At 34.8% G+C, this 27539-nt stretch overlaps 1 protein-coding gene across 3 annotated transcripts in view; it reads left to right on the plus strand.

Moving 5' to 3' along the window:
- Positions 1-27539, plus strand: part of LOC143244342 (uncharacterized) — a 67412-nt gene that overhangs the window by 25522 nt on the left and 14351 nt on the right. For 2 of the 3 annotated variants that reach the window (XM_076488828.1, XM_076488830.1), the window contains exons 8-14: positions 587-675; positions 10677-10834; positions 11145-11411; positions 14220-14439; positions 15030-15137; positions 16367-16411; positions 23678-24298. In XM_076488828.1, the coding sequence (XP_076344943.1) occupies positions 587-675; positions 10677-10834; positions 11145-11411; positions 14220-14439; positions 15030-15137; positions 16367-16411; positions 23678-24298 (1508 nt within the window). The remainder of the gene's footprint in view (positions 1-586; positions 676-10676; positions 10835-11144; positions 11412-14219; positions 14440-15029; positions 15138-16366; positions 16412-23677; positions 24299-27539) is intronic. The other variant, XM_076488829.1, reaches the window with a different exon arrangement.

Raw genomic sequence — 27539 nt, forward strand, 5'->3', positions numbered from 1 at the left:
TTATTTATAATAATTAAAATGCAACATTTTAAACATACATATGATTAATTTGTAAACATTGTGTCTTAATGATCCATTTTTCCTGAAAACCTGTACCTTTAGAAGAAGTCTTTATAATGTCTATTTACAAAAATATTAATAAAAAATTTTTTTGCAAGTTCTTTGAAAAACTTGTTGAAACTAATGATATTTCATATTCAGATGTGATATCTAGGTTTGAATAGTGAAATAAATTATTAGAAATTCAAAAAAGAGCTGTTCATATAAATGCTGCATTAAGTATTTGATATGAAATATGTTTAAATTCATATATTGAAACATTTTCATTTTCAGGAAAGATTTTGAATTTAAACCTATTAATTGGCTATTTTGTTCTTTAATATAGCATAATAAGTATAAAATATTAGTTGAAATACCATCATTCAAATGATGACAATTGAAAAAGAAATATAGCTATATGTAGTACAGAGATCTTTGAATGCTGGAGTTATGTTCAGTAATATAAACGTATAAAATCAAGGCTGTAACAAAATAATTTATGCAGCATAATAAGGTATTTTTGTGTGAAATTAAAGGCTGTATTCAGTTAAATATTTTTTAGGTATATTAGTAGCCAAGAGAGATCTGTTTACAAATCCAGTCCCTTCAGGTTGTGGTGGTGGAACAGTGTTTTTTGTAAGTTGTATTCTTTTGAAATAGAATATATTGACTAGTGATTATTATTTGAACTAATTTACAAATTTTAAATGACTTTGAAATTTGGAGAGAAACACAAAATGAGATTTTTTTTAAAATTTGGAACTGATGTATTTTGATATTCTGTAGATAATGGAAGAACACTTATTCTAGATGTAATTCAGTAAATAAACTTATTAATTCAGAAACTTACAGTTTTAAACAAATAAAGGTTCATCAGTTATGATAAACTAGTGTGACAAATGACACCACCAGTTTTTAACTGCTGACCTGAATAACTTAGAGTAAAATGAACACATGAATATCCCATTGTTATGGAGTAAAGCTATGAGAATAGTTTGTTAAAATCTTGCAATGTAAGTGTGAGTATCAAGGTTCCTTCAAGTAACATTAAAATGAAGTTCCTATATGAAAGTAGATTTAGAATATTTGTTATTGGCAAATGTAAGAAAAGTTTAATTTCTGCCATCATAGTGGAAGGAAGTTTGTAGCCATAGCACACTAGTTCTGTAACTCTAGGTATATATGTTAAGATAGACACTTGATCCGACTTTATAGACATGAAATGTTTTATATAAGGTATGAAAAGAATTTTTATATAAAAGGTATAATACTAAACTTTTATTTATCTGGAGATAAACTGTTTTATACCTGTAGTGTATGTTAAAGCTGAATTTATTAAACTGATTTAGCACTCTTTTTTTATTTTAATGTTTGTTGCATTTGTGCCCTAGCTGTAGAATGTCATTGAGTGTTAGAACCCAATACAGGAAATGCATCCTCTCTCTCTTCATATCCTGTGTTGGAGTTAGGTTCTTGAGCAGTTGAGGATATAAATTAGTGATGTCCAGTTATTTTTACAAGTATATTTATATTTAGATTTAATTATTGAAAGATTGGGAAGAATATTTCTTAAGTGAAAATTTACACTTGAAGGTATTTAAACCCACACTTTAGCCAACAATGTTAATGTGTCTTGAACACTATTAATTTTAACTTCTACTTTAATGCCCTTCAGTGTGGATTCCTATATATGATTAGGGGACCTCCCAGGGAAGGTTCTTTTCTTTCAGTTTACCTCCTCTGGGATTTTAACATCCACCTATGTGTTTGCCGTGCATGGTGACCCACGAAGAGGAGGAGAGGATCCTGGTGGTTGAGAGGGCAAATCCCTAATACATCACTTTGTCCTTGAATTCTTGTAGATGGGTGGCATAGTGGTGGCCCTCCCTTGGATCAATTGGCTGGTCCACTCACGCTAGTATCAACCAAGTGCCAGTGTTGGATGTTCCCAGCAGATATTGTGGACATTGTATCTGATGCTGAGTTGGGGAATAGTGCTCACGAAACCCTGGCGTTGCTGCAGTGTCCTTGTTTGTCATTATAGTGCGTCCTCTCATAGGGCTCCATGGTGAGTGGGGTCAGTGGGAACAGAAATATTCCTTTTTTTATTATGGATCCTCCAAATAAAAATTTGAATAAAATAGTGAAAAACAGTCCATAGGTAAATGACCACGTCTTGAAGATTCTGAGCAGCAATCCTCACCATCTGTACCATTTGTTTTACCTCATTTTCTTATATTGCATTCACTTTCAGACAAACCTTTAAGGCAAATGTCTCTCTTTTTCATTCAAAAGGGATTAGAAGGACTTGTTGGCTCTCCAAAGTCAGTAAAGAAACTTCGATCTGGTGACATATTGATGTAAACATCCACATCTCCACACAGTGAACTCCTGTTGCATTCAAAGGCAATTGGAAATATACCTATTGAGGTTGTGCCTCATGCTACTTTGAATTCATCATGAGGAGTTATTGTTGAGAGGGATTTGAAGAACATCCCAGAGTTGGAGATTCTCCCTGGTTTCTCCATCCAAGAGGTTTCTGCAGTGAGGTGTATATCCACTCGCAAGGATAGAATTACGATGCTGACCAATGTCCTCATTCTGACATTTACATCACCATGTCAACCTGCCACCATGAAGGCAGGTTATCTTAATTGTAGGGTAAGGCCATATATTCTAAATCTCAGATGTTTCCAGTGTCAACTGTTTGGTCACTTGGAGACATCATGTCATGGTTCCTTGATGTGTGCTTATTGCGGTGGCAGGGACCATGATGCTGTGTGATGGACAAGTGCATGGAAGGGTGACACTGTTGGTTGATCTGTATGTGCCCAACCTGTCTTTGCCACTCGACACACCCTTGAAGGCCACAGTCATCTGTGTTTCTTTGGGTCGTACCATCACTGTTTGTTCTCTCTACCTGTCACTTGGAGAGACATATAATCAATCAGACCTTGATGCTGTCATTGAACAGTTGCTCTCTCCCTTTTTAATCTTGGGGGACTTTACTGGACATCATCCTCTTTGGGGAAGTGCTGATATTGATAAGAGGGGTTGCTCTGTGGAGCATATGCTCTCTGATCACAACCTTTCTCTTTTCACTACTGGTTCTACTACTTATTTTCATGCACCTAGTCAGTCCTTTACTGCTATTGATCTCTCAATTTGCTCCCCTTCATTATTCTCTCATTTTTCATGGAGGGTTGACAATAATCCACCAGGCAGTGATCATTTTCTTATAATTTTTGAGAGAAACTGGCCATAGTTGATGTCATCCAACCCATGTCCCCTGGTGGAAACTGGATGAAGCAAACTAGCCCCCTTTCACTGCTCTTGCAGAACTTGATCCTGCCATAATCTGTAAGCCATCAATAGACCACTGTGTGGCAGCAGTAACTGACTGTATTCCTAAAACCACGACACATATTCTATGATATCCTCGTTCGTGGTGGAATCCTGCCTGCCACATGGCATGGAAGGCTCAAAAACAGGCCTGGGATACTTTTCATAGTTATTCCACACTCTTGCACTGCATCGCTTTCCAGCAGGCCCATTCATATCTTCGGTGAGTAAAATGTCAAAACCAAAAGGAATCTTGGATCAAGTTCACAACCAGCATATCTTCTCCCACCAGTTGCAAAGTCACATGGGACAAGTTTTGAAAGGTTAGTGGGCAATATAATTCTGTCTCCCTCTTAATCTTGCTCTCTGATGGCCAAGAAATAGCTGATACTCTAGGTGAAAACTTTTACCGAGTATCTAGCACTTTTTCCTCCACCATCTTTTTCATCAAGACTCAGGCAGAGGGATCACCTCTTTCCTTTCAAGCTGATTGTCTCTATGACTATAATTGTCTCTTTACACTGGTGGAACTCAAACTGGCCCTTCATTGGTCTGACAGTACATCAGTTGGGCCTGATAATGTACACTATGAAATGCTGCACCATCTATCTCCTGCTTCTCTTGCTATTCTTCTGATTGTTTTTAACTGGATCTGGCAAGAGAATGTTTTTCCTGATGCCTGGTGCCAGGCTATTGTCCTACCTTTCTCTAAGCCTGGAAAGGATCCCAAGATTCCTTTAAACTACTATTCAGTTGCTTTGATGAGTTGTCTCTGTAAGACCTTGGAGAGGATGGTTAATGCTTGTTTTGTTTGGTTCCTCAAATCAAGCAACCTCTCCCTCAGTGTGAATTCCTGTACGTGGTGAGGGGACCTCGTAGGGAAGGTTCTGTTCTTTCAGTTTACCTTCTCTGGGATCTAAACATCCACCCATGTGTTTGCTGTGCATGGTGACCTACGAAGAGGAGGAGAGGATCCTGGTGGTTGAGAGGTCCAACCCTAACACACCATTTTGGCCTTGAATTCCTGTAGATGGGTGGCATTGGGGTGGCCCCCCTTAGATCAATTGGCTGGTTTATTCGGGCTAGGATCAACCAAGTACCAGTGTTGGATGTTCTCAGCAGATATTGTGGACATTGTATCTGATGCTTGTGTTTAAGTATAGTGCTCACAAAACCCTGGCATTACTGCAATGTCCTTGTTTGGCATTGTAGTGCATTCCCTCGTAGGGCTCCAAGGTGGGTGGGATCAGTGGGCACCAAAATTTCCCTTTCTTTATTATGGATACTCCAATTAAAAATCTTAATAAAATACTGAAAAACAGTCTATTGGTAAAGAACCACATCTTGAAGATTCTGAGCAGCAATTCTCACCATCTGTACCACCTGTTTTACCTCATTTTCTTATTTTGCATTCACTTTCAAACAAACCTTTAGGGCAAATGTCTCCCTTTTTCATTCAGAAGGGACTAGAAGGACTTGGTGGCTCTCCAAAGTCAGTAAAGAAACTTTGATCTGGTGACATATTGATGTAAACATCCACATCTCCACACAGTGAACTCCTGTTGCATTCAAAGGCAGTTGGAAATATACCTATTGAGGTTGTGCCTCATGCTACTTTGAATTCATCTTGAGGAGTTATTGTTGAGAGGGATTTGAAGAACATCCCAGAGTTGGAGATTCTCGATGGTTTCTCCACCCAAGAGGTTTCTGCAGTGAGGCTAATCTCCACTTGCAAGGATGGAATTACGATGCTGACCAATGTCCTCATTCTGACATTTACATCACCACGTCAACCTGCCACCATGAAGGCAGGTTATCTTAATTGCAGGGTACAGCCAGACATTCCAAACCCTCAGATGTTTCCAATGTCAGCGGTTCGACCACCTGGAGATGTTATGGCGTGGTTCCTTGATGTGTATTCGTTGCAATGGCAAGGATCATGATGCTTATGAGTGTGAAATGGACCCTCATTGCATCAATTGCAATGACTCTCACCCATCCTACTTTCGTTTTTGCCCTAAGAGGTTGGAAAAAAAAGTGCAGCATTTGAAAACTATTCATAACATTACTTATTCTGAGGCTCGAAAATTGCTGTCCACCACCTCATCTCAGATGTATGCTGCTGCACTTCATTCCACAGCTACAGTGGGAGTGCAGACAGATCTCTCTGTGCCTCCAAAAGAATCATTCTCCAAACAAATGAAAAGTCTTTTGACCTCCATGGTTAAAAAGGTTGTTGAATCTATTTCCATACCCATCTCTGTCTCTTACATACATTCCACCGAACCTCAAGATCCACATACTTTGGTTTCAGGTACAGGCATTTCCTAGGATGCATATTCTTCTCCCACCCCAAGATGCAAAACAATCATTTGTTCACATCCTCAGTCACTGGAATTCCCTTCCAACAGCAAAGACCTACCCAATCGACCAAGGACAGGATCTATGGAGGTCGATAGATTTCCCTCGAATAAGGACAGTAAGGAAAAAAGACATGGTCGTAAACAGAAGGGTTCTCCACCCAATTCACCTATATATAAATAAAAGTGGCCACCATGATACAATGGAACTTTCAAGGCTTACATTCCAATCTGGATGACATCAAAGCACTGATTGCTTCCTACCATCCTGTATGTCTTTTCTTACAGAAACATTTCTGAAACCTGCTGATACAGTCACCTTTCAGTGGTTTTCTTTGTACAGAAATGATAGGCTGCGTGATGGACAAGTGAATGGAGGGATGGCACTGTTGGTTGATCAGTATGTGCCCACCCTGTCTTTGTTACTCAACACACCCTTGGAGGCCGTAGCCATCCGTGTTTCCTTGGGTCATACCATCAATGTTTGTTCTCTCTACCTGTACCCTGGAGAGACATATGATCAATCAGACCTTGATGCTCTCATTGAACAGTTGCTGTCTCCCTTTTTCATCCTGGGGGACTTTAATGGACATCATCCCATCTGAGGAAGTGCTAATATTGATAGGAGGGGTTGCTCCGTAGAGCCTATGCTTTCTGATAACAACCTTTCTCTTTTCAATACTGGTTCTTCTACTTATTTCTGTGCACCTAGTCAGTCCGTTACTGCTATTCATCTCTCAATTTGCTCCCCTTCATTATTCTCCCATTTTTTATGGAAGGTTGACAATAATCCATGAGACAATGATCATTTTTTTATAATCTTGAGTGATATTGGCCATGATCGATGCCACCCTGATTCACGTGCCCTGGTGGAAGCTGGATCAGGCAAACTGGTGCTCTTTCACTACTCTCTCGGAACTTGATCATGCCATCTTCTGTCTGTAAGCCATCAACAGACGACTGTGTGGAAGCAGCAACTGACTGTATTCCTACAACCTCAACACGTTTTCTACTATATCCTCATCCATGGTGGGATCCTGCCTGCCATATGGCATGGAAGGCTCAAAAACAAGCCTGGGATACTTTCCATAGATATCCCACATTCTCAAACTCCAGGGGGCCCATGTACATGCTCGGTGGGTAAGATGTCAAAGCCAGAAGGAATCTTGGATTATGTTCACAACCAGCATATCTTCAACCACCAATTCCAAAGTCATATGGGACAAGATTCAAAAGGTCAGTGGGCAAAATAATTCTGTCCCCCTCTTGATCTTGCTCACTGATGGCCAGGAAGTAGCTGATACCAGGCGCATCGCCAATACTCTAGGTGAAACCTTCTGCCGGTTATCTAGCACTTCTGCTTCTTCTTCCACCTTCTTAGCCATCAAAACCTGGGCAGAGCAATCACCTCTCTCCTTTCGAGCTGATTGTCTCTATGACTAATCTGTAGAACTCAAATTGGCCCATCATCGGTCTGGCAGTACATCAGTTAAACTTGATGATGTATGCTATGAAATGCTGCACCATCTATCTCCTGCTTCTCTTGTGATTCTTCTGATTGTTTTAAACTGGATCTGGCAGGAGAATGTTTTTCCTGGTGCCAGGCTATTTTCCTACCTTTCTCAAATCTTGGAAAGGATCCCAAGTTTCCTTCAAACTACCATCCAATTGTTTTGATGAGCTGTCTCTGTAAGACCTTAGAGAGGATGGTTATTGCTAATTTTGTTTGGTTCCTTGAATCAAATAACCTCCTCTTGCCCATCCAGTGTGTGTTCCGACGACAGCTCTCCACCATGGACCACCTGATTCGACTTGGAACATCAATCAGAGAAGCCTTTCTCAAATGACAACTTCTTGTATCAATATTCTTTGACATTAAGAAGGCTTGTGATACAACATGGAGGTATGGCATTTTGTGAGACCTCCATATATATGGGTTACATGGCCATTTGCCCATTTTTATTAAAAATTTTTTAATGGACAAGAGATTCCAAGTTTGTGTGGCTTCAACACTTTCCCATTCTTTTCTACAGGAACTTGGAGTCCCTCAGGGCTGTGTTCCAAGTGTCACACTTTTCAATATAAAAATGAATGCCATTAATGAACAACTCCCTCTCACTGCTGCAAGCGGGCTCTATTTTTATAACTTTCACATCTCATGTCAGTCATCGAACATGAGGTATATTGAGCGGCAGCTACAGACTACCCTCAATCATTCACTAAATAAGACCATAGCAAATGGATTTAACTTCTCTCTCTTTAAAACCATTTGCATACACTTTTGCTGCCAACAGGGTATTCACCCTGATTCTGAACTCTGTATTGGTGAAGTTGTGCTGCCTGTGGTCCTTGAGACAAAGTTCTTCAGGCTTATCTTTGACTGTAAGCTGACCTTTTTACCAAACATCAAGCAGCTATGGGTCAAATGTACAAGAGCACTGAACATCCACCGTGTCCTCCCTTCCATCACTTGGGGAGCAGATTGACGTTCTATGCTAAAGATATATCGTGCTCTTATTTAATTGAAACTCGACTATGGATCACTGGTCTATGGCTCTGCCAGACCATCGGCCTTAAAGATGCTAGACTCCATTCATCATCAAGGACTGCGGCTTTGCACTGGGGCTTTCTGCACTTTCCCAGTTCAGAGCTTATATATAGAGTCTCATGAACCTTCTTTGCACCTCTGCCACTTTCAACTGTCTTTACTATATGCTTTGAAACTTCGTTCCTTACCATAATATCCTACCTGTTGTTGTGATTTCCTTCATAGGTGGGCCATACTTTTTCAGAACAGACGATCTGCCATTGCTCCTTTTGGCCTTTGTATCCAGGCACAGTTAGATGAATTTGGCCTGTCCTTGGATAACATAGTTGTGTCTACTGCTCAGCCCATCCCACCATGGCTTTTTACAATCCCCAAATGTGACCTATCTTTAAGTCATCTGAGAAAAGCAGACATTCTTGATTGGAAATATTGTCTGTTATTTGCTGAACATCTTTTGAACCATTTTTTCCATTCCTATTTATACAGATAGTTCGAAATCAGGTGACTGTGTGGGTTCTGCCATGGTTTGATGGTTGGATGCATAATCCCCTCTGCAGCTTCTATGTTCACTGCTGAACTGTATGCCATTTCTCTTGCCCTGGATTACATAAAGATAAACAGTACTCAAACTGCACTATTCATACTGACTCGCTTAGTTCTCTACTGGTCCTGGAATCGTTTCACTTTAGTTCACATCCTGTTTTTGCTGATATTTAAAAGTGACTGGCCCATTTCTCTTTAATATCTACTTTTATCCAGTTGACTTGGAGTGAGCAATGTGAAAACAAGCTTTTCCTAATAAAAACTACATTGGACTTTGGCCATCTTGCTTCCATAAGGATCAGAAAGAGAAAGTTGTTCTAACTAGACTAAGCATTGGTCACAGTTTTTTAACTCATCGTTTTCTTTTAACTGGAACTGATGTACCAATGTGTAGTCTGTGTAACACTTAGGTCATAATAAGCTACATTTTACTTTCTTGCCATCGTTATGACTCTGAACGATGTCCCCATTTTAAACATGTTCTGTCCCAAGGTTTATCCGTAACCTTAGACAATGTTATTGGCGATGGTGACACTGTCCACCTTAGAAATGTTTTTAGTTTTTTTAAAGGCCATTAATCTTTTTAATGCTATTTAAATTGTTAATTTATATATTGGACCTTTTTTTAATGTGATTCCATTTTAAGAATCAAAGTACATCTAGTTTGGTTTGGAATTAGAAAATTGCCATATCGTTAAATAACTCGAAACCAGGACTGGAAAAGCCAACTTCAGGTGGTTGATGCTTCTATTTGAACTACCTGTTAGTCATCCTGGTGAGTTATAATTAAATTTTTGCTACAAGTCTTTTAAAACTTTTATCACTTTCCAAAAATGGCCATAATGTCAAATAACTTGGAACCAGGACTGGAAAGGCTAACTTCTGGTGACTGATGGTGGTTTTTGTACTTACCTGTTAGTCTTTCTGGCTAGTTATGATAATTACAGTTATGCTACAGAAAGTCCTTTACAACTTGTGTCACTGTAGTTTTTCTCACAACACTGTAGACTAGATGTAAACATTGGTTTTATGCTATTTAAACTTTTTATTTTTTTAAACTTTCTTGTTTTACCTTAATTTCGCTTTATGAACTTTACTAAATTCACTTTAATTTTAACTTTTTACCAGATGTTTGGCACAGATAGCCTTGCTGCTTTGTACCATAAAACACCAAATCAACCAACCAACCAACCAACCAAATATATATATTTTAATGGCTTCTAAAAATATGCTTGGCAGAACCCTAAAGCTGTGACCTTTGGCTTGTATATTTTTTTTATTTTTTGCTGAAAATTCCAAGTTTTAAGAGGCTTAATTACAGAAATTTCTATAGGTGGTGTACTATCTTTTAAAGGTGGAATTTTTCTGAAGAAGCCCAATTTGAGATATTTGAAAAGCATTTTTCCTGTCAAGGATTTGAATACTACCCCATATTCTCTCAATTCCTGATTTCAAGTATCAAAACTTAGTGAACTCATACAAGTTTATTGTTTCATTCTGTCATTCATGCTGTTGATCATTCAATCTTAAAGCAAGTAATTGTAGAATATGAGATACTATGAATCAATAAATCTTGAATTCTTCTTTGAATTAATCTTGCCAAAACTTTAAACTTTGTGAGAACTAATGTTAAAGCTATTAATCCTGCTCATATACCTTCAATGTTTTGTGTATAATATTCTTTTGTTTTTTGTACCACACATTGATATTAACTATTGTTCTGTTGGAATATTTGTCTGTAAATGTATTTAACGCTGTTGAAATATCTGCATGTAAACCAAAGAAGCTTTAATATAGTCATTATAGCATAAAATGTGCCTCATTGAATGTGTGGTCTCAATTAGGTCACAAGGGAGACTCACCGTTATCTGCAAGAGGTGGAAATGCGAGAAGAAGGGGGAACGCCTTCTATTGTTGGAACAATCAGAGCGGGTTTGGCCTTCCAATTGAAAGATTCTGTTACAACAGAAGTTATCATGCAGCGGGAGAATGAAATCTGTCGGTGAGTATTTATATGTAATATATTTTCAAAGCTAAGAAAGAAATCTTTGATTCTTGAAATGCCTTAAACTAATTAATGCTAAATAATAAAAAGTATGTATATGTTGATTTTTTCATGTGTCATTGGACCATTTTGATAATAAAAATTAGATATATCTTCTCTCTGTAAAACCTTGCTACTTTTAGATATATGTGGATTAATTTAAATTAGATAACACTTTTATTAGAAATTCTCAAACCTTAAAAGAAAAGAAAATATGCAATTTGCTTTTTTCTGAGTTTCTGACACTGGTGGTGGTGTATTGTTTCAGGAAAGCTCTAGGTGTTTGGAATTCTGTTCCTGAGCTGATAATCCTAGGGAGTCTCACAGCTTTTCGATTACCAATTTTCTCTTTTGTTGTCCAACATATTGCTTCAGGACTTTTTCTTCACCATAACTTTGTTAGTGCACTTCTGAATGACCTATTTGGAATTCAAGTACGCGGAGGCTGTGCTTGTGCTGGACCTTACGCTGAGGATCTTTTGGGGATAGATGAGAAAATGGCAATTCACATTGAAACTCTTTTAGCTGAAGACAAGTATGTGAGATTGTTATATATGTAAATATTGGATAGATACACATAATATAAGCTTTAATTTTAAATTTGGATGGAAAGAAAACAAATTGTAATGAAATAAAATTGTGTATTGTAACTTGCTTAATTAGATAGCAGACATGAGGGTGCTTGCACTAATATTTCATTTGTTTAAGCAGGTACATGTACAGAGAGTTGAGTACATTGTTTTTGAAATGATTTTTGATCATACAAGTCAGCAGTTCAGAAGATAACTACAGCTAATATAAAATCACAGTGGAATGGTGTATATCAGAACAGTATATATACATCTTTTGTCATTTTGTAGTTAGTGTAATCAATGAAAAGTTTTGGGAAAGATAAGTAACGGATCATTTTGTTGCAAAATATTTTTACACTTACGTCATAAAGATGTTTTCAGATCAGGGATTTAAAATCTATAAAATATGGATATCTCTTGTAATTAATTAAAGTGGTATATGGTTTTAGGACCATCCAGAGAGAGAGAGACATGTTCAAGGTTTACTCTAGCAATGGGGGTTCCCAGTTGCTCAGCAGTAAGTCTGAAGGCTTATAATACTAAAAACTGGGTTTAACTTGTCATGGTGGGTACAGCATGGATAGTCCATTGTACAGTCTTGCACTTAACCTGCCATGAAAAGCATAGTGAGTCATGTATCAGGGTAAGAATTTAAAAAAGAAAGATCAGTGACAAAGGCTTTTTGGGTAGATTTTTCGGTGCCCAAGCTGTGAAAGTGGGTTTTCTTGGAGTATTCCTGTTCCCCCCCCCCCAACCTAAATCTCTGGTATTGGATCTCTAGATTCTTGCCTGACTATTCTGACCATGGGTTCTGGCCTGGCCTACTTCCCTTATGCTGCCTTTGTCTCACTATCCTTTCTCATGCATCATTTTCATACTGCCCCACCTCACTTCATCACCTTTAAACAAGTCAGAGCAAAATACAGGTTAATTCCATGCAAAGTTAAATAATCTTTCATTTGAGGGGACAAAGAGGAACCACAACATTCCTGACTACCACTGTTGGGGAGAGAATTCTTCAGACGTCTCTCTCTCTCTAAACTAAACCCCTGCCAAATTCGTTTGTGTTTGCATTTTACAAAGGCTTTCAATGTACCCTACACAACAGCATGCAATATAATTAAAAAGCTTCTCCATTTGGAAAAATAACACGCATCATATTTACGCAGGTTAATTCCACTATATACATGTTAACTGTTACATACCTCAAACAGTTGGAGAATTAAGTTATATTTATGCTATTCTGTATGAATTCATAAAATGATCAGATATAATGCCCCAAAATGTTTGTGATTGGACTGTTGAAACAGATGCTGGAAAACTGCTGTACTGTGGTAACAGATGGAACATGTAAAATAAATAATAATTTAACAAAAATGTTTCATAAGGCACTTGCACGAGCAGCTCATTGGTAACATAATTCAGTAGCGTAACATGAACTCTACATTCCCCACGTGAGTTACAACTTATAATTGTGTGAATAGTAGTTGGACGTGGTTTAAAGGTCAATAAAGTAATAAAATTTAATTTCAAATAGATGTACACTGTTACAAGTTTAAAACTACTTGAGATGAATGAAGGTAGATTCTTGTTATATTCTGAAGTCATTTCTAGAAATAAAAAAGTGTAATTTGAGAAATTGCAGCCTGCTTAGGACCTAACAGTCTAATGATGAACCTTTTGCAATAGGAATATGGAATCTATGATTCAGGGCTGTCATCAAGATGCATGTTCATCATACAGAGCATGAATGAACATTGTGATATGGACTGTAATAATTTGTTGAGACATAAAGATTATGTTCATATAATATGCTCAACTTCTGTAAGTAAGAAGATTACTGAATGTGTTTGAACATTATATCAAGGTCGTGATATTTTGCCATCTGCAATAGCTATATGGACATAATGAAACATACAAAGGTTTTTTTAGTTGTTAAATGGTATTTTAATTTCAAAGGTTGACATTTTCTTCTATAATTAAGAACAGTATGAGTACTCTAAACAAAGTTTTAAAAATTTAGATTTCAAAGATGAATTATTTTCTATATGGCTTCAACAAAATTCTAATACATTTATCAAGGATTCTGGATATTAGCTGCTTGTGAAACAAAATGGTTATAATTAACTTAATACCCAATATTGCATTGATAGAAATGCCAGAAAAATTGTGATAGTTATGTGATATTTTCTGCTTCTTTCATTTTGTTATTTTATGTTCTTTGTTGCATTATTTTATTAAATGAAAATTATTTAGTGCATTACTACCATTATTTTGAAAAAAGTAGTGTTCAGAGATTGGATTTTCATAATTTTTCCTTTTTCATGAAAAAAATTCTCAAGAAGATAATTTGTATAACGAATCAGTTTCTAGCAGGAGCTTACTGTATCATCAAAACAATAATTTTTTTTTCCTAGAGCAATTTTCTTTTTTTTTACTTCTTTAATGCTTTTACTTCTGTGCAGCATTAACTGACTAAATGTTTCACTGTCACAAAATAGTGCTTTAACATAAGCAACTACTTTGTTGCAGTCTTTTGTAAGAAACAATTTTATTTGGAACTAAGAATATGCGTATTGCATCTTCTTTACAAAAGAAAAAGGCTGTAATGTATTTAATAGTTTAATATCCTGTTGCAGCTAAAATTACTATATTTCAACTGAATGCTAAAAAGATATATATGTCTAGTACATTGTAATTTGATTGGTGATTGTTTCACTTTATTAATAACAAGTTGAGAAGTATCAAAGTATTGCATTATCTTTATACAGAACTTTAGATCGTTTAAATTTACGACGCTATAAAGAATATTCAGAGAGAGAGATTTTAAGGCCAGGATTTGTAAGATTAAACTTTCCATACTTCATGCCTGATGAAGAAGTGGACTTTATTACTGAAGCTCTCCAGTTGGTGGCTAAAGAGGGCTGGAAGCTATTACCTCAATATATTTTTAACCCAGAAACAGGAGAATGGAAACATCATTATCACCAGGTAACTTGCAAGTTTAAAAATTTTAACATACTTATTTTTTTGAGTGTGTTGTTATTTATGGAAGAAGCTTTCTTTTTCAAATGTCTATGGAGAACTTAAAATATAGGACATCTACATCTGACATGTTTATAATGTTTTTTGTTTGTACACTATTTGTAAAATGTGTTTTTTGCATCTGTTTATATAGAATATCTTATTGTAAATTTTGTTGTTTAAATTCAACTGACACCTGTGTTTTTAATCCATGATTTTAAACTAAGTTTTAAATATTGTTTAAATTTTAACCAGCGAAGAAATTACATGTATTTGTTATTTATATTTCAGTAATGTTATATAAATAATGGTGCCACTAAAACCTTTTTTATTAATGATAGTTTTGTATGTTTTTTTGTAATCTTTAAGGGCTTAGTCATTAATGTTTTTCATTATTATGATAAATTATATGTCAAATTTGTAGTAATTATTAAAGACCACATTCATCTATAATATCTTCCTATAAAAAAAAATCATGGTTAACATATTCAGACAAATTATTTAAAATGCACAGAATTTTGTGTGGAGTTTCCTTTCTATAATTTTGTTTCTTACAGGTGTTTAAAGAAAGAAAATGGTTAGGCTCTATATCCTACAATGAAGGAAGAATGTCATATGTTAAATCTCAAGATGTTCCGAAAGAACTGCCTCCACAGAGTAAAAAGGTGCAGAATTGTTTCTGATAATATTATCAAAAAATAGCTTAAAACCCACATACATACTAATTTTAAACATTAATTATTTTTGCATTTTGTGAACAATTTTAAGCTGAATTTCCCAGAAGTAACAAAAATTATAAGTTTGTACAGTTTTTAATTGAATATTGGTCATCTGAGTTGATGATATAACTTTATTTTTTAGTATTTTTTAAGATAAACTTAAAAAACCAAAAGAGTAAACATTCTTCAATAAAAGTATTTTCTCTATATACCAACTGGCTTGATATGGCCAGGTGATTATGGCACTCAACTTGCAATCTGAGGGTTACACATTCGAATCTCAGTACCTCCAAATATACTTGCTCTTTCAGCTTTGGGGGCATTATAATGTGATGGTCAATCACATTATTAATTGGTAAAAAGAGTAGCTCAAGAAGTGGCAGTTAGTGGTGATGACAAGCTAACTTCCACCTAGTCTTTCACTAATAAATTAGGAATGACTAGTGCATATTGCCCTTCTTTAGCTTTGTGCAGAATTCAGAACAAACAAACTGCACTTTCCATCACCACACTTTTTTATTTCCAAATTATTTAATATTTACACATGCTTATCCCAATTTTTAAAGTATTGAATATTTCCATTATATGATACAGACAAAAAAATGTTCAGCTAAAACCTTTTTTATGCAAATGAAATTTCTACTTAAAAATGGCTAATATGTTTGTACAGTTGTTTTCTTAGAAAGTTCAATGTTGTAATAAGACTTACAGCATTTACAGTAGACACAAGTTAAACCTAAGCAGGATAGACCACTTGAGTTTAAGTATATTATTAGCATTGAGGAAGTGGAAACTGACTTATCATTGTTATATGAAATATATACACCAGAATTTGTAGCTGTTAACCTTGCACTTAGATATGTTTGGATGCTGAGATGTTAATTGTGCATACATTCATGCATTTCAGTTGCAAATCTTTGTACAAATTTAGTTATAAAAGAATATTAAATCAGTTGAAGGTAGCAGTGGTTTATATCATTTAGTGAGTGTTTTTGCAGCTTTTCATCAGCTTGTTATCACTGAATTTGTTTTTGTGGTATTTTCAACATGATTTATTATTTTTTTAATTATTATTTTGCTTGTAACTAAATCCTTAATGATGGTTGTTTCCATTTTGAGAAGTTCTCATATGTCATGAAGAAAATTGAGTGACAGTTCTCATTTTATTTACACAGGAATGTCTTGAGAAAGCTCGTGAAGAAATTGACAAAGCATCAAAGGTAACTTGATTTTTTGATTTAGGTTTCTTAAATTCTTCTCCTAACATCACACCACAAAACTTTATCACAAACTGAGATATAATTTTTGTTCCTCTTCTTCCTCCATTGTTGTTTTTTTATTTCCAACTTTTTGTTCAATAATTTGTTTTCATTTCACCTTTGGTCTTGCTTCATGTAATATCCATTCCATATGTCTCTTTGAGTGTTGCAGGTTCAAATCCCTGTCACACCCAACATGCTGGCCCTTTCAGCCATGGGGCATTATAACTTATATGTCACAATTTTTCTTATTCTGAGAAAATATCATTGTTACTGAATTATTTGCTTTCAACTTCATTCACTTTTTCTTCATTCTTCTATTTCTTTAATGTTATGCATTCTACTGGCTTTTCATATTTTCTGCATCCAATGAATAATCATTAGAGTATACTAGTACTACACTATTCTCATCATCTTGCCTATTGATCTTTCAATGTTTTATCCATGTCTAATATAAACAATACTATAGATATAATGTTGTCTTGTCTTACATAACATCTAATATCAAACTATTTCTCATTGTTCTATTCTGATCTTACCATCCACTCGTTGTAATCATAGAGACTAATCACTTCTCTCTTCTATCCCAGTTATAGATTGGGCAGTCTAAGACTCTCATCACTCTATGAAATGCATTTTAAAGGTCCAAAAGTGCCATAAATTGATTGTTTCAGGATTTTTCCATCATTATTTTTAGAGAAAAAATTATACCTCTAGTACTTTTCCTTATCCTGGAGCCATAATGTCATTCTCCAGGTTCTTGCCCCACACATTCTCCCAATTTGCCTTCCAGAACTCTTTCATACAGTTTACCAACAAGTGGTAATAAGGATATTTCTCTGTAGTTCCTACAGTGATTCTTATTGTTATCATTATGGTTAGACCTTATTATGGCCTTACTCCATTCCTGTAGAATCTTTGCAGTTACCCATCCTAAATTGAATGATTATAGAATTATGCTAAGTAAAACATCATTCTTATTTTTAAATAATTATGTATATCATTCATTCTATCCTGGTGCCTTACCACCTTTCATGTGTTTAAGAGCTTTTTGACTTATCCTGATGTAATTTAATTTTGAAATTAAGATTTTAAATACTTTTTTTTAAAATTATCACTTGGTTCCTTTTATCTTGTTGGGCTGTGTTTCTAGTCCTGATTTTCCAAGCCCATTCCCTTGATCGTGGTTTCACTAGATAAAAGATAGGGACAGTGGGAATCTTTTTTTTATATTATCCTCTGGGAGGAGTTTGTATTCAAGATAGGCTTTAAACTACTATTTTTTGTTAAATGTTCTTTCAAGTTACACTTGAAATAGGTATTTTATTGTGGTTTATTTCTTTCATTCTCTGTAACCAGCTGTCTGATTAATTTTTTTTGGTTCTTCTAAACTATTGTCCAGGAGAGTCGACATTTCAATCCCCTAACTTATAGGTGACATTTGCAGCTGTTTATTTGTGACTTCAATGGATTCAAGTTCCACTGCCTACTTCAGAAATTTATTTAAAGATTTGCTTTTACTCTTTTCAGCCTACTTCTCATGTCCTCATCTCGTATGGCATTTGTAAATTTGTCACATGATAACAAATCCATAATTTCATGTAAAGCATTGGGGTAAGATAATTGGGTAAGCCTTTCTAAGTCTTTAGCAAGTTTGGTTATGGTCTTTTTTTTTCTCTCTCTCTCACTCTGTACTCTGGTCAAGGGTTTTCCTATGAATACTTCCTTCTGGTGTGTCACTCTAAATCTGTTGCATAAGACACCTACCAAAGCTTGATAGTTGTTAATGGCTCTAAGCTGGAAGAAAGTTTACTATTGTCAAAACTGATCCTTTTAAGTGGTGAAGAGTTTGTTGGTCACTATTCCATCTCTTTCCATGGTATTGTCATGGATAAATTATCGTGGAAAAGTTTTGCAGAGGTAGCGACAGATGTACATCAAATTTATTTTCCTGTTTCATTTAATAGTAAATGATATCTAGGATGGATGTGTAAGTAGCTTGATCTTTGCCTTTAAAATTTTTTTTTAATGTTTTATTCTGTCACTGATTTATTATTGTGCTTTTATAACTCTCTTTGCAGCCTCTCTGTACTTCACTGATATCATTTTACTTAATATATTTTGTTATTATAGCCTTTTATGCACATCTTTTTGTTGTAATTGCTTTATATAGTAGTTTCATCGATCTTGTCTTCAATCATGTTTTATGTTCTTTTAAATTTTTCTTTAAATATCGTCTCTTTCTTTCACTTTTTATTAAATTTTAGCCTCTTCTTCTTGATCTTTTAATTTTTTAATAAATTTATTCTTCTTGATTTTTCTTCAATTCTTTGTCTGTTTCTTGATCTAATTTTGTTTCATCATCATTAATGAAGTTTAGGTTTTACTTCTTGCCTTGGCTGATGTCTTAAAACTTAAAGTTTATCACAAGTACAAACTTACCTCATTGTGCATCAGTATTGTAATGCTGTTCTGTTGTGGGATGGACCTTTTGAATTTTTTGACAATTGTGCCTCTTCCAGTGCATGTGATGATAATGAATTGATTTAAATATTTAGTCATGTTTGATACAGTCACATTTACTTGTAGGCCTAACCTTAAGTACAAAGTTTTAACATAAACTGCAAAATATATGCCTGACTTGATTAGTTTTTATAGTTATGATAACTCTCACAGAATAACCTTCCTTTCTGAGCGTTACTGATCAGCCCTGAACTGTTTACTTAGTATCTGTTACTAACTGAATACTTAACCTGTATTTACATTGTAACCTTCCTATTTCCACATGCCATGCCAGATATATTTGATTATTGTATCATCTTTTTACTTGCAGCACCCTTTAGCAAACATCTAAATTAAACCACTGAAAATATAGCTTACAAGATTATCAACTTAAGAACATGTGAGGACTTGTATCTAAGGGAGTACTAAATATTATAGAAAACTTTGTATAACTATGTATTCTGGAGAGATGTATTTACCTGGTACATATGTAAAAAAAAATAAATAGCATATTCATCCTGAGGTCAATTTCTACATCACTGACATACCCAGATTTATTCACTTATTTTAAAAAAAACCTACTTGTTGTGAATCCTGGAATAATACCTTTTACAGTTTGTTGAATGTTAACTATCATTTACTTGCATTTTAGATATATTTTAAATTATAATATGTACTGTCTTAAACTATAATAAACATATTACCATTTACCTGTAACTCTTTTGAACATTTCCAGAGATGAATGGGCTATTTAAAGATGAGTGAAAAAATGTAATGCAAGTGCACTCACTATATGTATTCAGTAATATAAAACTGAGCTTCAGTCTTCCCCTTCTTGACTATGATTTAGTGGACTAGTATTGTGTAATATGCAGTCACATTTCAATTATTATACATTATGTATGTATATAGTTTATTACTGTTTAGAAATTAATTATTATTTATTTTTTCTTAAAATATAGAACAATAAATCAAGAAGTAAATCAAACACCTCTTTGCTATGACATTTGAACTTGGTTGCTGCTGGACATAGGTTGATAAGCCTTTTAAAATTTAGCATGTGGAGGATATCAAACAAAACCATTTTCTTTTATGTTTTATATATACAGTTGAATAACTAAAAAAATCATAAATAACTATACTGATACCATAGAATTCTTCTGTAATTTATTAAGTTTAGTAACTAAGATGTATTTAGATTTCAAAAATATGAAACCTCGAGCAGACTAAAGACACAACCTACCTTCTTGAAATCTTTTTATGGGTTAAAATGGCTGTGAAAACCACTAGGGGGATACTTAAAGCTGTAAATTGGTTATTAATATGTCGTATATTGAAGTGTGTATAAGGGACCATTTTCAAAAAAGGGGTGAACAGGGCCACTCTGATTCAGCACATAATCCAGATTATATTCTAGCTTTTTAATCTTAGTAACTTGAGTTTCTAATTTGTACAAAACTATAGACTTAGTATTTTAAAATCACAAACATCTAATTTTAAATAGTGCTGCATTCGACATATCACACAACTCACTAAAATCTCTATTTAGGTGTGTTCTTTTAATATTTACTTTTAAATTAAGAAATTGACTCGTTATAAATTATAATGTTAAAATTTTAATTATAATCTACAATTTGATTCTGAACTTATTGACATAAATTTATAAAATAGTAGTTCAATAAAATTTTGAATGCAAGCAAACAAACAGGATGACACAGTGTTTGACCCATCATGAAAGGGTTAATTTGGGTCTTGGAATTTATTAATTAGTCTAATGTGACTTTCAACTTTGGCTTTTATACAAAAAAGTATGTTGGTGAAGGGTATTTATTTCTTGTATTCATCATAATCCATATTTTTACTCTAAAGTGTAAATGGCAGTTTAGAAACTATAAGTAAAACTTTTAAAAGTATATTCAACTTAATTATGGTTATAAAGTGAACTTTCCTCATAGCTTTCCATAAATGGGATTAATATAATAAATAATGTGTCCCCTGGTGGTCCAGCAGTAAAGTTATAGAATTATAAAGTTAAAAGCTGGTGTTCAATTTTTCATGGACAGAGCAAAGATGCTCACTGTGTAGCTTTGTAGAAAGATAAAATGTTGAATGAATGTTCAGAATGGATAATAATCAGTTTATTATTATTCATAATTTATGTATCAATAAACAATCATATCTTTCCATATGAATTTCTAGCAAGTTCTTCACTGTTTTTTTCATTCCAACTGATTGAAGTTCCTCAGTCTAAATGCCTAGGTCTATCTAGAATATCTTTCATCCAGGAAAGTTCATAAATTATTTACTTTTTTCTTTTCCATTCACAACGGGCCCAGCATGGCCAGGTGGGTTAAGGCATTCGACTCGTAACCTGAAGGTCGCGGGTTTGAATCCCCATCACACCAAACATGCTCGCCCTTTCAGCCCGGGGGGCATTATAATGTGATGGTCAATCTCACCATTCATTGGTAAAAGAGTAACCCAAGAGTTGGTGGTGGGTAGTGATGACTAGCTGCCTTCCATCTAGTCTTACACTGCTAAATTAGGGACAGCTAATGCAGATAGCCCTTGAGTAGCTTTGCATGAAATACAAAACAAACAAACATTCACAATGTAGTATTTTTATCATTTTAATACTGTTATTTTTTTTAGAACAAGATGTAATAGTCCAAACTGTGGTCCAATAATGAATATATACTCTTCAAAAAAAGAAATGCAAAAGGCAAAATTTGAGACAAATTATTAACAAGTTTATTCCGGGTAGTTCTGTATGACATGTGTGAAACTTTGCACATTCACTGCTGAACATCCAAAGTCTGCAAAAGCGAAGTCCACGCTCACTAGGTGAAGTTTAACGTCACTCAACGTCAATAACGAGTATGCCCCCCGTGAGCACCAATAACTGCTTGGCATCTCCTGCCCATGGAACCGATGAGATGACGAATCACATCCTGTGGAACGGCTGTCCACTCAGCCTGCAAAGCTGCTGCAACCTGAGGTAGAGTCTGTGGTTGAGGTTGTCGCCGTTGCAGACGTCGGTCCATCTCGTCCAAAAGATGTTCGATGGGGTTTAAATCTGGTGATTTGGAGGGTCAGCGAAGAACGTTGATGTTGTGGTGTCTCAAGAAGACAGTGGTGAGTCGGGCTGTGTGAGGACGGGCGTTGTCATGTTGAAAAACGTCGTTGACGTTCACCATGATGGGTTGCACATGGGGCCTAAGAATCTCGTTGACGTATCATTGAGCCGTAAGATTCCCTAAAATGTGCAAAAGGTCTGTTCTGGCATTGTAGGTGATGGCAGCCCACATCATGACGCTGCCACCACCAAATTTGTCAACTTCCTGCACACAGTTTGCTGCAAAATGTTCACCTCAGCAATGGTAAACACGGGTCCTTCCATCCTGCCTACGAAGCATAAAACGTGTTTCATCACTGAACCAAACATGCCTCCATCGTCGATGAGGTCATACCCGATGTGCCTGAGTCCACTGCAGCCGTGCTTGATGATGTTGCTGGGTGAGGATGACGCCTCTGACTGGACGTTGAGGTCGGATTCCTGCATCTCGTAGATTGTTGCATACGGTCTGATCGGAAATTCTGTGCAGCCCTGGTATGGTTGAGGCAGTAGACGTTGCAGTGGTGGTCCTATCCCGAAGGTGACGTAACCGGATGTAGCGATCTTGTGCGGGCATGACCATACAAGGTCTGCCAGATCGTGGACGGTCACGGGTTGATCCATGTTGTTGGTGATGATTCCATAGCCTTGTGATGGTGCTTGGGTGGACATTCACAGCTCTGGCAACATCTGATCGAGATTTGCCTGCTTCCAAGCGACCAATGGCGTTGTTGCGTTGTGCTTCAGTCAGTCTTGGCGTAACTGTATTGCGTGTTGGTGGCTTAACACTGAGCTATGGAAACTGAGAACCCGTCACTTGTATAGGGATTTTGCACATGTTGCACTTGCAGAACATGCAGATCTCTCAAACAAATTTATTGGACACGAATGCGTTTTGGCGAACAATCCGATGTTTTCCTCCGTTTTCAAAGTGCACAACTTTTATTGTCATTTTGGTCTGACAATCAGTGCCTTAACACGTGTAACATCACATACTCTGAGCTTGTAACATTATTACATATATTTCTCTTTAAAATAAAAAAAAATATCCCTTTTGCGTTTTTGTTTTGAAGAGTATATATACTCTTTTGATCTTTTGTAGAAAAATAAATGAGACTCAGAAATTATTTTATAAAGAAGAATGTAAGAAAATCCTCTAAATTTAACATTCAATTATCTGAAAATTCAAGGTGGATTTTTTTTCAGAAAAATAAATAAATATTGTAGTTGAAACTGTTGTTTTATAATACTGAAATAATACGTGTTTACAAATGTTTAAACTTCAGTTACTACAAGTGATTCTGCTGGCATTATGCCTTTTAGTAAAAACCAAAAATTGAAATGTTTTATTCAAGTATTGGAAAAAGTAACAAAGCTTTATAGTTTTTGTATGTAAAATATAATTTAGTGTGTTTTAATATTCTTATAGTTATTCAGGTTTTAAAAAATATTTTCTAAATCTTGTAATCTAAGAATCTTTTTACTGTAAGCAATTTTATTACAATATGTTCATAACGTGTTGATATAGATTAAGATATCTAAGTATTGTAACTTAAAGCTACCTGTACGTAGTTGAGAAGTGTAGATCTTTCATGATGTTTTGTCTCCAGGTTGCTTACCGAATTGAACTTCCTGAACAAGAACTTATGTTTGACAAGGAAGCAGCCAACATTCGGTGGTTGTTGTTACCAAGTGAAGCCAAATCATATATGTTAGGAGAAAAGAAAGAAGCTGTCATAAAGAAATCTCTACCATTTTACCCAAAGACCTATACAATGAATTTTAATAATGTTGCTTCTTCGAGCAATAATTTTTTCAGAAACAAGGGAGATCATTTGTGTGAAGTTGAGTCTCTAAATATTGAAACAGGTATAAGTATTTCTAAAAGGGAACAATCTTTAAAAGTAATAAGTTCATCACTTTCTCTTCCAAACAAAACCAAAGATAAACAGTTGTTGCTTCCAGAGCCAGTGATTCATGCTTTGGAAAGTCATGAGAATAATATGTCTTCAAAATGGATCAGCGAGTCAAGTTGTAAATATAAAACTGAATGTTATACATTGGATCATAACAGTGTATCATCTAAGTTACACTGTTGTATTGAAATGTCCAATCACGGAGCAAAATCTGAGAATGTTCTAGAAAAACACAGGGAGCTGAAAAATCAGTTGCAAGCTACTACTTGCCAGTGGCATTCTCCACCTAAACAGATTTTCAAGCCATTTCTAAAGGTGAGTAGTAGCTATTTAAAACTGAATATCTTCAATTACTTTGAAAAGGTTTTTCAATCATTATATTTTAAAGTGAACACTAAGGTAAAAAAAATAAAAATAAAAACGTTTTTGTTGATGACAAGAAACCCACTCAGAATGGCTGGTATGGGTATTAACACCTTTATTGATAAGCAGAAAACAACATTTCAACCTTCATAGGTCTTCTTCGGGTGAACAAAGAGTTAATGAAAAACGTTTTTGATTAATAACAAAAATAATTTTTTCTTCTACAATAGGAATAGTTTGAAAACATTCTCTTCAGGGCACTACAATTTTTGGAATATGTTTTACTTTATAAGGTATTCTGATATGTTTTTATTGAGACATTTTTACACAAAATTTTAAACTTTTACAAGGTGTTAACCAAAGTATGTTAAAGAAACCTGACAGCTGTGACACAAGATCAGAAATAGCTTTTCTGAATTTACAAAATGTGAAAAATGCATTATCCTAAATATTTAAAAAGTTTTCCATCACATGTAAATTAGATTTTGTAGTCATCATCAGATGGCAGCACAAATAAGAATTTTAAGGTATTAACTGACAGAAAACAGTGTTGTTATACATGGGTTAACAAAACTTTTTCTCAAATTAGTGATGTCTTGTCAGACAGCTTTTTGTTAGACTTGTTATTCATATTACCTCCTGTAGCATGCTTTATCATTAAACCATTGAAAGTGTGAAACCAAAAGTAGATTTTTGACTCTGATAGGTGTCACAATTCACAAATGCCTGTTTAACATCCATTTAACTTTAGGAGTTATGAATTTTAACCTACTTATATAAAATTTGTGATAAACAAATCCAAATAAAAATAAAAAATGCTGCAAGAATCAAAAGGATCTCCAAGGTTGTGGAGGTGACTGAAAAAGTAGTATCCATATTGTTGTGAGAGTACACTGCAAAACAAAATATTTTTATCTATTATCAAGTCTAAACAGACAACAAGATGTAGAACATTTTGCTTTTCCAATATATGATTTACTTTTATTTAATAGTAATATATCATATTCTTCTGTTATTAGCATTATAACTTCACAACTATTCAGATTTTGTAAAATTTATAAATAGATATTATATTTTATTAATATAGTTGAAATATTGATGCAAAATTAATATTTAATGGATTTAATAAAGAAACTAAATAAAATTAAAATATTCTATGACAAATATAAAAATGTATTAAATGAATATAAAGAAGTAAATATTAAGGAAGTTTTTGTGAAAGTTTCTGCAAAGTATTTGTAGTTGTTAATAAGGTTGTTTAATCACCTTGTCATTGCTTTATGCAGATGAACAACTCATTGCAAATAAAGGCTTGTTTGGAGTCTGCAAATTGATAGTTACAACAAGCTTAATGGACAATGATTGGGAGTTATACTAGTTAGTTTAGCTCACTGGTTGGGTACTTTTATACTAAGCTTAGCATGGCCAAGTTGGTAAGGCACTTGACTTGTAATATAAGGGTGATGGGTTTGAATCCCTGTCACACCAAACATGTTTGCCTCTTCAGACATGGGGGCATTATAATGTGACGGTCAATCCCACTATTTGTTGGTAAAAGAGTAGCTCAAGAGTTAGCAGTGGGTGGTGATGACTAGCTGCTTTCCCTCTCGTCTTACACTGCTAAAATAAGGATGGTTAGTGCAGATAGCCCTCATATAGCTTTGTGCAAAATTCAAAACAAACCAAACAAAGTTTTATACGAGTATAATTTGTATACTGGGCTACTAATTTGTACCTTACCTCCGTAATACGGGGATGAAATACCAAAATCATGAGGTAGATTTGTTTTTTTTATCTTACCTACCCCCAAGTGGTAGTATCTTATTATTATTTTTCTTTACTTTGGAGAGCAGTCACCTTCCCACAACCATTTGGAGGCAGTGAAGGATGATATAGATATGAGACATTGCAGGCTTGAGCACCCACATCTCACTTTTCTAATTTCTTTTTATTATGTAATTATTGTTTATGAATTTCTTTGTGTGAGACTGGCAAATGGAGGTTGAGACTGATAGACAGTGTATCCTCACTGCAATGTGAGCTCTACTTCAATCACTTTTAAAAATCTAGGATACATTTTATATCCCACATTATAGCCTGTACCCTTGTAATCCTTTAGATTCTTGCAGTATTTATTATTTTTGATTGGGCTTATTTTTAATTATTAAAAATTACCATCAGTCAGAGGTTTGGATTTGCTGTTTGTAACACACTTCTTCCTTTTGATTTTGTTTTATTTTATTTGACTATTGTGTATTAATATTATATTGATGGATTTACATGTATAAAGAACATAAAGCAAATGATAGAGCCATCAGAAAATTAAACAATCCAAGTAGTTCAGCAGTATAAGCCTAAGTTTAGAAAATTCAGGTTGACCTACTTAAAATGTTTCAGCAAGTGTGCATTTTTTCTGATAATTTAGAGTACATAACACTGCACCAGTAGTTGTTATCCATGCAAGTTGAATCCAATATGATGCATAAAATACTTAAATACATTGCTAAAATATTAGTATATTAAAAGCTAGTTCATAAGTAAGAAAAGTTGTTTTGGTAAACTATTTATTTAAAGAAAATCAGGAATTTTGCATATAATCAATATGTTTTATTCCAGCAAGTGATAAATGTAAATATGTCCCATCTCATGAACTCTTTTATTGAGTTAAGTCAGAATTACTTGTTTACATATTTTGTTAACCTGTTAACCTATTTTGTCACTTGAAGAAACTCACTTAATCGAATCTGAGAATACAACAGAGTAGAAAGAAAGAAGTTTGATGCCATGAACCACAGGATATCTTATTATGGAGATGTCTCTTTTCTACTGACATGTGCATTTCATTTTCCTACTACTCTTGTATTATCAATATTAAAAAGGCTTCTTTTTAAGGAAATGGTCTTTTTTCACAACTCAAGGGACTTATGACCAAGAGGAAGAGTTGATCACTAAAGGGAGACGTAATTTGAGAGTTGTCAGACCTAAGAAAAGTCCTTCCCTTGATATAAGTCTTTCACCAGTGCTGGGAAGATCTATAACTTTTGTCTTGTTACAGCCAAACATAAACCCAGCCAATGTTTAATCAACAATCCAGACCCATAAATGGAACTACACTGGTGCCTACAGATTAAATGAGAAACTGTTTTCATGACACAGTTAATACTTCATAGAGTAACAGGACATAGTTCTAGCA

Source organism: Tachypleus tridentatus, chromosome 2 (assembly GCF_004210375.1).
Source record: "Tachypleus tridentatus isolate NWPU-2018 chromosome 2, ASM421037v1, whole genome shotgun sequence".
In the NCBI taxonomy this organism is placed as follows: Eukaryota; Metazoa; Arthropoda; class Merostomata; order Xiphosura; family Limulidae; genus Tachypleus; species Tachypleus tridentatus.